The sequence below is a fragment of the Phodopus roborovskii genome, unplaced genomic scaffold (genome assembly GCF_943737965.1).
Source record: "Phodopus roborovskii unplaced genomic scaffold, PHOROB, whole genome shotgun sequence".
Lineage (NCBI taxonomy): Eukaryota > Metazoa > Chordata > Mammalia > Rodentia > Cricetidae > Phodopus > Phodopus roborovskii.
Genome location: NW_026126407.1, coordinates 22,392,245 through 22,405,627, shown reverse-complemented (window position 1 = coordinate 22,405,627; position 13,383 = coordinate 22,392,245). Strand labels below are relative to the sequence as shown.

General features: G+C 45.9%; 1 protein-coding gene across 4 annotated transcripts in view; it reads right to left on the bottom strand.

The window, feature by feature from the left end:
• Gemin5 (gem nuclear organelle associated protein 5) overlaps positions 1-13,383 on the bottom strand; it is a 40,113-nt gene that overhangs the window by 3,532 nt on the left and 23,198 nt on the right. For 2 of the 4 annotated variants that reach the window (XM_051180615.1, XM_051180616.1), the window contains exons 16-26: positions 12,852-13,073; positions 11,292-11,405; positions 10,884-11,006; positions 10,354-10,452; positions 9,456-9,593; positions 8,883-9,030; positions 5,304-5,423; positions 4,707-4,917; positions 4,094-4,348; positions 1,828-1,990; positions 374-866 (exon numbers count right to left, since the gene is read on the bottom strand). In XM_051180615.1, the coding sequence (XP_051036572.1) occupies positions 374-866; positions 1,828-1,990; positions 4,094-4,348; positions 4,707-4,917; positions 5,304-5,423; positions 8,883-9,030; positions 9,456-9,593; positions 10,354-10,452; positions 10,884-11,006; positions 11,292-11,405; positions 12,852-13,073 (2,086 nt within the window). The remainder of the gene's footprint in view (positions 1-373; positions 867-1,827; positions 1,991-4,093; positions 4,349-4,706; positions 4,918-5,303; positions 5,424-8,882; positions 9,031-9,455; positions 9,594-10,353; positions 10,453-10,883; positions 11,007-11,291; positions 11,406-12,851; positions 13,074-13,383) is intronic. The other 2 variants (XM_051180617.1, XM_051180618.1) reach the window with 1 other exon arrangement.

The following is a 13,383-nucleotide window of genomic DNA, read 5'->3' as shown; positions in this document are numbered from 1 at the left end:
TTACAGCTGTTGTGACAGAAAGGAACTCTAAAAGAGCAAATGCTCTTAATTACAATCTGTCTCTCCAGCCCCATAATTTTTTACAGTTAATACAAGTTCTAGATTTCTGAGCTTACTGCTATTTTCTATCAGTAAGGAATGTAATCAAGATGAAGCACCAGAAGCACACATAGTGAGTGGCACACACCTGTAATCTCAGTGGTGAATGCTAATGTAGGTGTAATCTGTAAGCACTGAGCGGCTTCAGGAGGGCTGGAATTAGCTGTCTGATCTAGGTCTGCTGATTCCCAGCAGCCTAGTCAACGGCATCACAAACTTATCCTGACACAGTTGCAGACAACAAGGCAACCCATAGTCCCAGACCTGAACTTACCTTAGGCTCTCAGGTTGAGAAGGTGCCTGCTCTGCTTCCTGGCTGGGGTCATCTCTGTTGGAGCCATTGGCTGTGGCCTTGCAGAGCTGAGTCTTTTGGTGCTGGCGGATCATTTCTGCCAGTGTCTCTTGGACTTCAGCAACAGTCCTCTGGGAGGTCTGGAGGCTGGCGTGCCTTTCTGAGAATAGCTCTCTGCAGGCACTAAGTAAATGTTCACTCTCTGCACTGAGCCTGAGGCCTGGGGCTGGAGCCTGGCTTGCCTGTGGCTCAGCAATAGCCTCAGGCTCTGTGTCCTTGGCACTGGCTCTGTCCTCTGGCTCCCTCTGCTCTGCAGAGACTGTGTTTTTCACCCAGACGCTGGATTCAGGGACAGTACCACAGAGTGACCACCATACTTCATATAGTTGCCCGTAAATAAAAAAGGCCTCCAAGCTTTTGAAAGCTGCAGTGGCAAGAGATAGGTCACCCAGTTTGTCTCGTAGGTGATCACAGCCTAGAAGAAAAGGATCTTAGGATAGGTTGTACATTTATCTGTGAGAAACCTGGCTTCTCACCCCTGTGTTCTGTCATCCAACAAGACAGATCCCAGGAAAAGGACAGCAATGTAACTTTTGGGATTATATCCTCTGCCCACAGCCAGTGGAATTAATCATTTCCTTTCCCTCCTTAGGACAATGCAAACACTGCCACAGGTCACAGCATGACAGAAAGTACTGTTTCATTAAGAGCTCTGGGGTCACACTAATGTGGTGGGGGTAGGGGTCTGAACCACACTGTGCTCTGGAAATTGAGATTAATTGTAGGGACTAATCACATAGTTAAGAAATGCCTAGTTTTCCTTATCTTTCCAGCTTGGAAACTCACATTTTATTTATTTATTTATTTATTTTTGAGACAATGTTTCTATATAGCCTTGCTGTCCTGGAACTCTCTCTGTAGACCAGGCTGGGTTTAAATTCACAGAGATCCGCCTGCCTATCTCCCGAGTGATAGAATGAAAGGTGTGTGCCACCACTGCCCAGCTGGAAAGTCACATTTCTTGCCCCTCCCTTTCTGGGGGGGGGGGTTTTGACAGAGTCTCATGTAGTTCAGGCTAGCCTTAAACTCACCACATAACCAAAGATTACCCTGAACTACTGCTCAGTCTGACCATCTTCCTCCATGTTGAGTTTGAGATGTCAGAGTGCCTGCACCCCATACCAGCTGCTTCTTTACCTCTCCAGCTAAGCTCTAAGGGACAGAGCATGGCCAGGTAAAGACACCAGTGGCTTGTTTTTTTTTTTTTTCCCCCCCACTTTGTAACCTATGCAGCTCAAAATCTGTGCTCCTCATGCTACAGCCTTATCACCTTTTAATGATGTTGCTACTCCTAGTACAGTACCATCTGAGGTGGTTATATTGTGCTATAATGCGAGGGCCCCAGGCAGAGGTGTGTGTATGGGCGTGTGACTTACCACCTGGGAGAAAGGCTGAGTAGATTTCCTGCATGAGGGTGAAGTTCCCTGAGGTGTAGCTCTGAAGTACAGCCTGCAGCAGTGCCGGTACAGCCTCCTCCCAGGAGGCAGCCTGCTGGCTCAGCATTGCCAGGGTCAGGTCATGGCAGACATGAAGCAGCAGCTGGAAAGAGGCCAGAGTCTCACTCATCTGTTAACACCCTGCTGTGGCAGAGACTTGACCATCCTGGTCCCACTGTCCCGGAACCCAGTTGCACAGAACAGCTACCCTGGAAGGCCTTTACTTCCCACCTATTACCCTCTGTCTGGTGCTAAAGTCTGAGTATTCTGAGGAGGATGCACTGACCACTACACTTAATGAAAACAGTAAAGGCAAAGAAAGCTGGCATGCCCAGGAAGCTGAGGCAGGAGATCATGAGATCAAAGGCAGATTGGGTTGTATAACATCCTGTTTTCAGACTGCAAACAAAACCAAAGCAAGTTAAATTTCTGTATCTAAAAAGCTATAATTAGAAAAACAAATTGGGGGGGGGTTATGCTTAATTGGCCATGAGCATACTCAGTACACACAAGGCCCTGGGTTCAGTCTTCAGCATTACATAAACTTGGTGTGGTGACACACACTTGTAATCTTAGCATTTTGGGGAGGTGGAGGCAAGAGGTCCAGGGCTTCAGGGTCATCCTCAGCTACAGCCTGAGACCCCATCGCAAAACAAAACAAAAAGAAGAAAATCAACAGAATAATGGGAATACAGTTGATAGCGATCCATTTTAGGATGTGGCAGTCAGAGGTACAACGTCAGTTGTCTTTTCCAATCCCTCTCCATTTTATCTTTTTATTCTTGAGACAGGTTTTCTCTGCCCTGACTGTCCTGGAACTCACTCTGTAGACCAGGCTGGCCTCAAATCCAGAGATATGCTTGCTTCTGTCTCCCAAGTGCTGGGATTAAAGTGGTATGTCACCACCACTCAGCCCTATTTTATCTTTTGAGGCAGGGTCTCTCCCAGAACCTGAGGCTCACCAATCTGGCTAGACTGTCTTGACAGCAAGCCCTCAGGTCTACCTGCTTCTGTCTCCCTAGTCCTGGGGACATGGGTGAAAACTGCTGTGTTAGGCACTAAACCCAGTTTACCTACTTGACTGAACCATCTCTCCAGCCCTTAGATTATGCAGTTTGAAGCATTCTAACACGCAGTTAGAATGAAGGCACAGAATACCTTTGTCAAACACCAACCTTCTGACAGTATCTTTCCTAGTTACCCCCACCCCCCACTTCAGACTTCGAGCTACTTTTTTATGCCACATAGATGTTTTTCCTGGAATCTATGTAAACAGAGCCACAGTTTCAGTTTACTGGGTCTTGGGACTGTCGGCATGTTTCTGGGGGCTCAATGATCTGCAGAGATCTATTTTTCCCTTGTGTGTGGTTGTTTGTTTGGGGGCTGTTGTGGACTAAATATCTCCAAATATTTGTATACAGGTTTTTTGAGTGGCCTCCTGCTTTCACTTCTTTTTTTTGTTGGTCTTTTGAGAGGGTTCTTCTGTGGCTTTGGAGCCTGCCCTGTGAACTAGCTCTTGTAGACCAGGCTAGTCTCTGCCAGCCTCTGCTGGGATTAAACTGATTTCACTTCTTGTTGTGAATCACCCAGTCACTTGATAAGAAACAGCAAAGCTGCTTCCCATTTTGTATACCATTTGAGGAAGTCTCCTTACTAAAAAATGTGCCTTTTCATTTAAAAATTCAGAAAGCAGACAAACTGAAGTATGTTTCCAAGATGAACATAGTGGTTACAGTACATCTCGGCATAGCATGGGTAACTTGGGGGCAGGTACTCTCTGGTGAGCAGGGAGTACAATGGGTGAAGAAGCAGCTCAGGAGACTAAGAGGACTTCAACTTTATTGTATATAGTATTTTGCCTATATGTATGTCTATGTGTGATGTGTATGTCTGGTGCCCACGAGGGCCAGAAGAGGGTGTTGGATCCCTGGAAATGTGGGTGCTGATAACCCAACCTGGACTCTGCCAAAAGCAGCCAGTGCTCTTAACCACCAAGCCATCTCACCAGCCCCAAACTTGCTTGTATTTTAAAATTAAACAAATGAGAGCCCCAAAGGAATACATAGCTTAAGGCTTTCATCTGAGGGGTCTTCCCAGGGCCTGGATTGCCATGTCTGTTTTGAGATACAAACTGTTTTACGTATTTTCTGAGGGATAAAGAACACCTGCCCTACATAGCTCCTGTTAAGGTTGGGCCATGGCATACCTGTCTGAAGGGAGTGTTACTTGTTGCAGATGGATACTTGACATCCTGCAGCTTCTGCAAGGCGGCCCGACACTGCTCTGGGGTGTCCACACTGAAGGTGCTGCGCCACACATCAGTCACTCTCTGCACCAAGGTCCCTTCAGAGCCTGTGGCCCACTGGTGGTAAACGGAGGAGGGGCTTCTGACCTCGGGAGGCTGTTTTTCCTCCAAGTGCCGGCACAGAAGCTCAAGGAGGCAGAAGACCAGTCTCTGACCCTAGGATCCAGCAACAAAGAGGTATAACACACAAAAACAAAGATGACAGGGCATGTCCGGTTGAATACACAGCACCCAAGCCTCCTAGCATGCCTGCTACTGCATTGGAGTAGTGTGAAAGGGACCATGCAGCAGCTCTGCAGGTGCCTTGGTAGCCCAGGGAACTGTTTATAACCCAGGGTCCTTAACCCAGTCCCTCTCTATCTGGACGGAAGCTACACCTGGTCCACCCCTCAGCCCTGTAGCATCAGGATAGCCACCATGGCTTCTGGACATTTCTAAAGGACACTTAATGAACTGCAAGTTTGACCAGAGAGGGACCCAGGCACCCCCCCCCCCCCAGGCTCCAGACACTGACCTGCAAGCTTTCATGCAGACCCAAGGCTTCCTGTGCGCCCACCCAGTTCTTCGCCAGAAGCAGCTCCTGGGCACACCTGAGAGCCAGGGAAGCAGCCAGCTCACTTTCTCCTGCTATGGAAGCCAGCTCTGCAGCTGTTCTGAGTGAGGCTGCATCTCCTTTTCTGGCCAGAACTTTGGCTGCATCATAGGCGGAAGTGGCTCCTAAGTAGCTGTGGCAAGAATGAAACCCTGTCACCAGCAATGCCACCCTCCACACCTCTTCTGTCCATATGACTGCCTGTGCATCCCGGTGGCCCTGTCTCTGTGATGGTCAAGGTCAGGATGGCCACATGCTGGTGACTTGTACACTGTGCTGAACCTCTACAAGTGCTGATAGACCTAGAGAGGACTCACCCCCACATTCTGCTTATCTAATCAATGGAAACAGGTATAACTTTCAAGACTGCCTGTGCCAATTCAGGTAACTGTGGGACATGAAGCTGGGCTGCATTTTCCATTTTTACATCTCCAGTCACTGCACCCATTTCTACACTGAGCTTTTTCCATTCTGTGTGCTCCAGGCAGATACTAAATTAACTTCAGCCTCTCTGCTTACCACTTGGCTGCGATAGCGTAGTGGCCATCTTTCTCCAGGATGGACCCCCAGCTCAGGTACAGGTCCTTCAGAACAGGGTCTTCAGGGCGAAGCCGAGCCTTGGCAACTGCAATAGCTTCTCTAAAGGCAAAAAGCAGGTACTTCAGTCAACCCGCAAGGGTTCCTCCACAGGAGGTTACCAATGAAAACAGTGAGTGCCTTGTTTTCATTGACACAGCCAAATGATTAACTTCATTAATTCTTTCCATCAGCATTTTAAACATTCACCATTACAAAATGCAAAATGGCAAAAATGCTTTGCTTCTGACATGTCAGTCATCTTGGAAAATTTATGAGTACACTACAAACTGACTACTTTTACCTTCAATATTTGTGTGTGTGTGTGTATGTGTGTGTGTGTGTGTGTGTGTGTATGTGGTGCATGTCAGTGTCTGTGCCTACACATCACTCTTCGCCTTCCCTTTTAGACTGCAGGTGACTGTGCATGTACAAGGCATGCATTTGGAGGTCAGGTAACCTGCAGGAGTTGGAGTTGGTTCTGTAAGGCTTTTCCCTGCATGGGTTCTGGGAATCAAACCTGGGTCCATAGGCTGGGCAGCAAGAGGCCTTAACTGCTGCGCTATCCTAGTTAAGACAGGGTAGGCTGATTGGTCGATGAGCCCCTGGGGTCCTTTCATTCTCACCTGTTGACACTGGAGTCATAGGCATAGTCAGTCAGCCTTGTCCAGCTGTTCACTGGGTGATGGGATCTAAACACAGGCCTCCTCCTTACAGGGCAAACACTCTTGCCCACCTTGCCCAGAGTTCTTTCTCCAGCCCCAGCTAGCTGCTTTCTTCAAGAAAACTCATATCGTTTCTTAAAAAGCACTGGCAAGCTCAGTGGTCCCAGCACACAGAAGAAAGCAGCAGCCAGTTCTCTGAATCTGAGGCTAGTGTGGTCTACATAGTGAATTCCAGAATAGCTGGAGGTAAATGAGGCTGTCTCAAAAACAAATAAAACTAACAGCTTCCAGTATCTTACAGATACTTTCTCAAAAATGAACAAAATAAAGCCTGTCACTTTTGTTTCCAATGATAAAGTTTACACTTTCCTGGGAAATGGGATTTTCAGAAAAGTGTATCTGCCACTGGGGACACAGAGCATCCCAAAGTTGAAAACTTTCCCAGTGAAAGTGACCCAAGATTAAGAATGTGGCACTTGTGGGATTCTTAAGAAAGCATCTGTGGTTGATCCATGTCACTTGGCAAATATCTTCCAAGTGCAATCCAGTGTGAGCTGCAGCAGCCATAAAGCTGTAGGAGGGATGAAAATGATCTAAAGAGCAACACCTTTAGTTTCAGCACAGGAGAGGCAGAGGCAGGAAGATTTCTGTGAGTTCAAGGCCAGCCTGGTCTGAGAAACAAGTTCCAGGACAGCCAGGGCTACACAGGGAAACCTTGTCATGAAAGAAAAAAAAGGAAAAGAAAAAAGTAATACTTGGGGCTTTTACCCCTAGGCACAGTTCTTTAAACCAAAGACTGTATCAGCAAAGGAGGAAAAAGCTGCTCATAGACAGGGAGGTTGCCAGAGCTCCTGCTTGTGGATCCTGCTGGGTATCTGGCCATGCTGGAAACTCTGAACAGCCAGAGAGCCTGGAGCTCTAGGCATAGAGCTTGCTGCAACTCACTCACTAAGCAACGCCTGCAACAGAGTTATCAGAAGGTAGGAGGCCACACCAGTCCACAGTATGGAGTCCTCTAAATCTGCCTTTTTGAAATAAGGGGAAGGCATTCACAGCATTCCAGAGGCAGACAACATGGCCACAGACTTGAGGCTAGCACCATTATACTCTGTTCCCTGTTTCCAAAAAGGTCAAGATGAGCGAGCCACCAACAAAATTTAGCACTCTCTAAAGGTGGACCACAAAACCCAGACAAGATAAACAAAAGGACAATCTCAGCACAGTGCATCATCACATTACTGAAAATCAGTGATAACGAATAGAGAAAACTCCACTGTGCTCATGCAGTACAGATGAAAATGCAACCAGTGTGGAGCACACACCTCTGATTTAAGCACCTGGAAAACTAAGGCAGGCGTTAAGCCAGCCTGGGTTAAAGAAAATCTGCAGTACAGGATCCTTCTAGGTTTTAGCCCCTCAAGATGATAGAATCACAGGTGTGTTTCACCACATCTGATGTTCCTGGTCCTCATTCTTCCTGGTGCTGGGATGCGGTATGGACCACCACACCTGGAAACTATCTAGAATTCTAAACTTGGAAAAGCTCTCTTAAGATGAAGGTGAAATTATAGGCTTTCATATACAAAAGAAGTTTTGGGAATTATCACCAGTAGAACATAATATTTAAAAAAAAAAAAATCAGGGGCTAGAGAGATGTCTCAGTGATTATGAGCACTGGCTGTATTTTCCATTGGATCTGGGTTCAATTCCCAGCACCCACACATCTGTAATTCCAGCTTCAGGGGATACAATGCCCTCTTCTGGCCTCTTCAAGCACACAAACATGTGAACAAAACATCCATACACATTTAAAGAAACAAATTTAAGAGGATGTAGCCAGAAAGTCTGTACTGGGACCTGACAAAAACAGTCAATTCAAAATAAAACAGAAAAAGATATATACCCGACAAACAAGAAAGAAACACCAAGGTGTGCAGATTCAAGCCAACCACAGCAAATTAATATTAAATGTCACCAACTCAAACATCCCTACTTAATGGCAGACATGGTAAGACAGAAAGAACAGAGGGTCTAGTGCATGCCATCTAGAATGGTCTTTCGCCACTGTAGCTGACATACAGCATTACACTGAAAAGAGACACCAGTAACCCCCAAAACAGAACAGTAGACAGGACAGGCCCTTCACCTAATTGAGAACAGTGTCAGCTGGCTTTTATCAACTTGACCCAAAGCTAGACAAGATCTGGGAAGAGAGTCTTAACTGAGAAAATGCCCCCTAAGACTGACCTGAAGGTTAAGTCTGTGGGATACTGTCATGATTAATGATTGACTTGGGAGAGCCCAGTCCACTGCACATAGTGCCACCCTTGGGTATCTGGTCCTGGACTATGAGAAAACAAACTGAAGAAGCCAAGAGACACATGGCTTCTACTTCAGTTCCTATCTCCTAGTTCCTGCCTTGAGTTCTGGCCCTGACTTTCCCCCAGCAGTTGAGACTACAGGTGTAAGCTGAAATAAACCCTTTCTTTCTCAAGTTGCTTTTGGTCATGGTGTTTATTACAGCAATAAAAACCCTAAGACAGGAATGTTGGATTTTTCTTATAAAAAGGTGTACATGTGTACTGCTTAGTGGGTAAAAGCACTCACTGCTCTCCCATGGAAGACCCCAGTTTGGTTCCCAGCATGCTGGGTAGTGCAGAACCTTCTGTAATTTCAGTTCTAGGGGGATCTACTGTCCCTGAACCCCACAGACAAGTGCGATCATATGCACATACCCACACACATACACATAATTATGAGTCATCAAGCCCCCAACTATTTTATCTGTTCACATTGCTTCATCAGCAAGTTCAGATCACAGTATGTCAGATGCTTGTTGAGGACAAACTGCACATACCTGTAGAAATGGTTTGACTTGAGAAGTTCCACAGCTTCATACACTTTGTGGATGGAGAGCAGGTAAGAGGCTGCCTTGACATACTGATCCTGGAAACACAGCTGCTTGGCAAAGGCTTCCACGGCCCACAGCCACACACTATAGCCAGCTTAAAGGGGTAAAAAGGGAGGAGGAGGGCACATAAAAGGAGGTATACTTGAGTTAAAAATGCCATTTTCATCACTCCCATAGGCAGAACAATCAGGTTCTACTTTAAATGCTCAAATGCTGCTGTAACTTTTCTGATTCTTTTCTGATTCATTTCCCTCCCCACACCCATACTCTGAAACAGGATTTTTTTTTTTTTTGACTCTATCACACAAAAGATAAAGTTCAGGGAACACTACTGGCTGGGAGTAGAAAGTGACAAGACACCGTGGCCATGCATGCCGTCATCTTTTCTCATTTTGGCCCTGAATTGGTGATTCTTCTAACCCAGCCTCCCAGGTACTGGCTGTGCACAATCACACCAATGCTGAGGCACCTTCAATGGCACATTCTGGAATGCAAGACACTTTTTTAAGAAGCACTTACCTACTGGTGCCACAGCCACGAGGCTGTCTGTGAGCTCTCCTCTCTCTGCTGCCCCCTTGAGGACACCTTTCAAATCGCCTTTCCAGAGCATGAGCTGGTGAAAAAGCTCAGGGTGGCCGCTTTCCAAGTGACCTTTCCCTGTTTGGAAGAGACAGTGTTTGAAAGCTATGATCTTCATAAAACAGAAGTCACAGTGGAAGAGAGGCTTTATGTTTTGAATCTGGGTTCTCTGGGAGAGCAGTCAGTGCTCTTAACCACTGAGCCATCTCTCCAGCCCCAATTTTAAATCTTTCCTTTCACTTTGCTTCAGAGACAGGATTTTAGTTTCTGCACTATGACACCAGCTTGCAGCTCATCCTCTTGTCTCTGTTCCTTATTTTGTAGGGATATTTGGATTATAGTATAAGCTGTGTGTGTTATGAGGACTAAACTGGTCAGGATTGTACTATTACCTGCTGAGCCATCTATCTGCTCCCTGGATTTTTTTTTTTTTTCTTCTTTCTCAAAAGACAAAGTCTCCTCATAGCTCAGGCTGCCCTAGAGCTCACTGGATGAACATACAGGATAGACTCAATCTTGTGATGCTCCTGCTTTAACCTGGATTATAGCCTGGATTTAGCACTGGGATTATCAATGTAAACCATAGACCAAATCCAACATATGTGAATGGGGCTGGAGGCCAGCTCATCACTGTCACCCAACTGGAGCCTGGCAGGCCACTGTCACCAGTGGCTTTCAAGTGCACTGCACCAATTAGTGCAATAACCACACAAAAGATATATGGGAATAGCCAAGATGGCAACAGGCGTGTAAGCAGGTCAAGCTGCATGGAATGCCAAGGCATAGGCTGGTAGCCACACAAAGGCACATGACAGAATTAGGGAGAGTGAGGCCTCACCTTCTGTTTCCATCATCCTGTACAGAGTAGCCCTGTCTGTGAAAAGGCCCAAGTGGAACCGTTCCTCAAGGTCAGCAGACACATCTTCCTTTAGTTCTGCTAATTTAAAAACAAAACAAAACCCACATTCTAGATCCTCATTTACTCTACCCCCCTGCTAGTTATAGAAAGTCACTCAAATACCAAAATACTGGGCTGTGACAAACAAAACAAAAGTCGTTTAAAAAATAAAAACTCCATCAAATACCTTAAAGTAACTGCCACACTACAGGGCATCTCTAAAGACACTAGCAGGGAAGAATGGAAAGCAGATGTGACACAAAGATGGCTGGCTGGTGATGAAATGACAGATGGGATGCTGGGAGCAGTGACTGGCAGATAGGGGCATGGCAGTGGGACAGGTAGGTCAAGTATAAGGAAAGCTGGGAGAAAAGCACAGGTGGCAGTGACCTCAGACATTCATTCATTCACTTAACATAGCATTATCAACTGCGCACACACAGGTAGGTGCAAGAAGCAGCGCATGGTACCTTTGGCATGTGTTGCAGTTGCTAGTACCAAACAGTCCCGATGGAGCTCCTCTTTGGACCTGTGGTCTAAGCTTGTGCTCAGGGGGAGCATGGAGCGAGCCTTTCTCTTCTTAAGCAAGGCGTCTGAAATGACACAACAGCACATGGTTTCAGAAAAACAGATCAGAGACAGAGCTGAAGGAATGCAAATGTGGGCAGTGTGGGTGCCACCTGTAGGAGAGCAGCACTGAGCAAGCCACTCCCAGACAGCAGACTTCACACTCCACTGGATGGTGCAGGGTCACAAAACATGCAAAACACTCTGCTAACATTTACAGTGGTCTCAACAACTATAAGACATTCCATGTTCTTTTGGGCACAGAATGTCTTAGGAATGTTTGGTAAAATGTGCTCACAGAAGATACTGACCTGGCTTCTCTTTGGGTGGCTCCTTTTTCAGTGAGGTGACTTTGTTACTAACTATGACTTTTGACTTGTCAAAACCTATGGAAACGGCAGTGCAGGAAACGGCTTCACCAGCAACTACATCAAGAGAAGAAACAAAACAAAACAAAAACAAAAACAGAAAAGGTTTGAGACAAGAACAATATAGAAAGGCAGTAGGCAAGGGAACTCAGGCCTGTACTCTCAGCATTCTGGATACCGAGGCAGGATGAATCCCAGGACAACCAACTGTGGTTACAGAGTGAGACCCTGTTTCACCATAGGGTCTAGTCTAGTTGCTGTTTTAAGAGCACTGACAGGCTCAACAATGCAATTCCAGCAACCATGTTTTACAGACTGCACTACAGGTGTTACTACTCCCATCATTCAAACATTTGGTTCAGAAACTGCTCACATGACAAGTCACTTATCAGATAACTTAGGCTTCACTAATAGAAAACAGCAGGTATGCAACAGCCACAATCCTAAATCAGTTTATCCCCTCTGGTATTTAATTTTTCATTTTGATAGATATAAACACAGATATTTAAGGCATTAAAAGAATAAAAGTGCTATTTTTATCTACAAACCATTTCTCTTAAAACATGCACAAGATCACAAAGGGAGCTAGTGACACATGTATTCCATGAGAATCTGGGAACTGAAACAGCAGAACTGACAGAAGAATACTGACCCTTCGTGGCGGTTTGGTTAAGAATGGCCCCCACTGGCTCACACAGGTGCCTGTGAGTCAGGATGTAGCTCTCAGCTATTGCTCCAGAACCACGAGTGCTGACATATGATGATAATGGACTAAGCCGCTGAACCTCTAAGTAACCTCCCAATTAAATGTTCTGTTTTAAAATAAGATTTGCCTTGGTCATGGTGTCACTTTATAGCAATACAACAGTGATTAAGACTCCAGGATGAACAGGGGAAACTTGCTCATTCCCTTTTAAGTAGGAACATTTAAGGTCAGCTGTTCAAGGGACAGTGCTCTTTTTCACAGATGGTGTCCTCTTCTCCACCCATGCCTCTGCTCACACACTGCCCTATCTCACTGTGCCCCATGGCCTTACCCTGAAGAGCTGAAGCTTTTCTGTGTACTACTGACTCCACCCCAATCATCCACTACATCTCTTGTAACATTTCTAAGTGGTCTTTAGATAACCTTTTAGAGATAGACAACCTTTTAGAGATATGGAGAGATGGCTCAGAGGCTAAGAGCACACTGGCTATTCTTGTAGAAGATCTGGGTTCAATTCCCAACTCATGTGGCAGCTCACAACTGTTCATTAATTCCAGTTTTGGGGGACCCAAAAAAATGCTCTCTTTGGCCTCCATGGGCACTGCACTCTTGTGGTACACTGGCAGAGTTGCCGGAAAAACATTCATACACATGAAACAAAATGTTTAAAATCAAACCAAACCCCTTTAAACATTGCTAACCTGGTTTGCAAAGACTCAGTTGACACAGAAGCTTCACACTGAGGAAGGACCTGTTACACCAATACACCAGTGAGATGGTATTTTAGAGGTACCTACCCACTGGAGACGGTGGCAGCTCTAGCTCTTGGGCTTCCTCCTCACCATCCTGGTCTGACACACCGTTCTCAATGGGTCCCGAGTTCTCCCTTGAACTTTCATCTTCATTGCCAATGGATGAATCTTGCTTTACAGGTAGGCGCAAGGCGGGTTTTTTCTTCTTTTTAAGTTTTGGCTTAGGTTGAGAGAGCCGTTTCTTCTCTAGTTCAATACATTTTTTCCCTACAGAGATCACAATAGAAATAAGAATAGACTAAAATACACACTGTGGATCAGAAATGCCCTGGAGAAATCCTGCTGAGCCACAGAGCCCTCTTCTGCCAGTCTTCTCCAGGACTTCATAGCTACATTCTTCTCAGTTGTCACCCCCTGCAATTCCATTAATTCCACACGTCTGCCCACACTTTTCAAGGGATGCAGACTACATTTTCAACTGCAGACAGAGACATGTTCCTCTGTGATACCTGGGAGATACATAGTACATGCTTTTTGTCTGACCTTTTGAGTTATTTTAATTATGTGATCAGAGGGT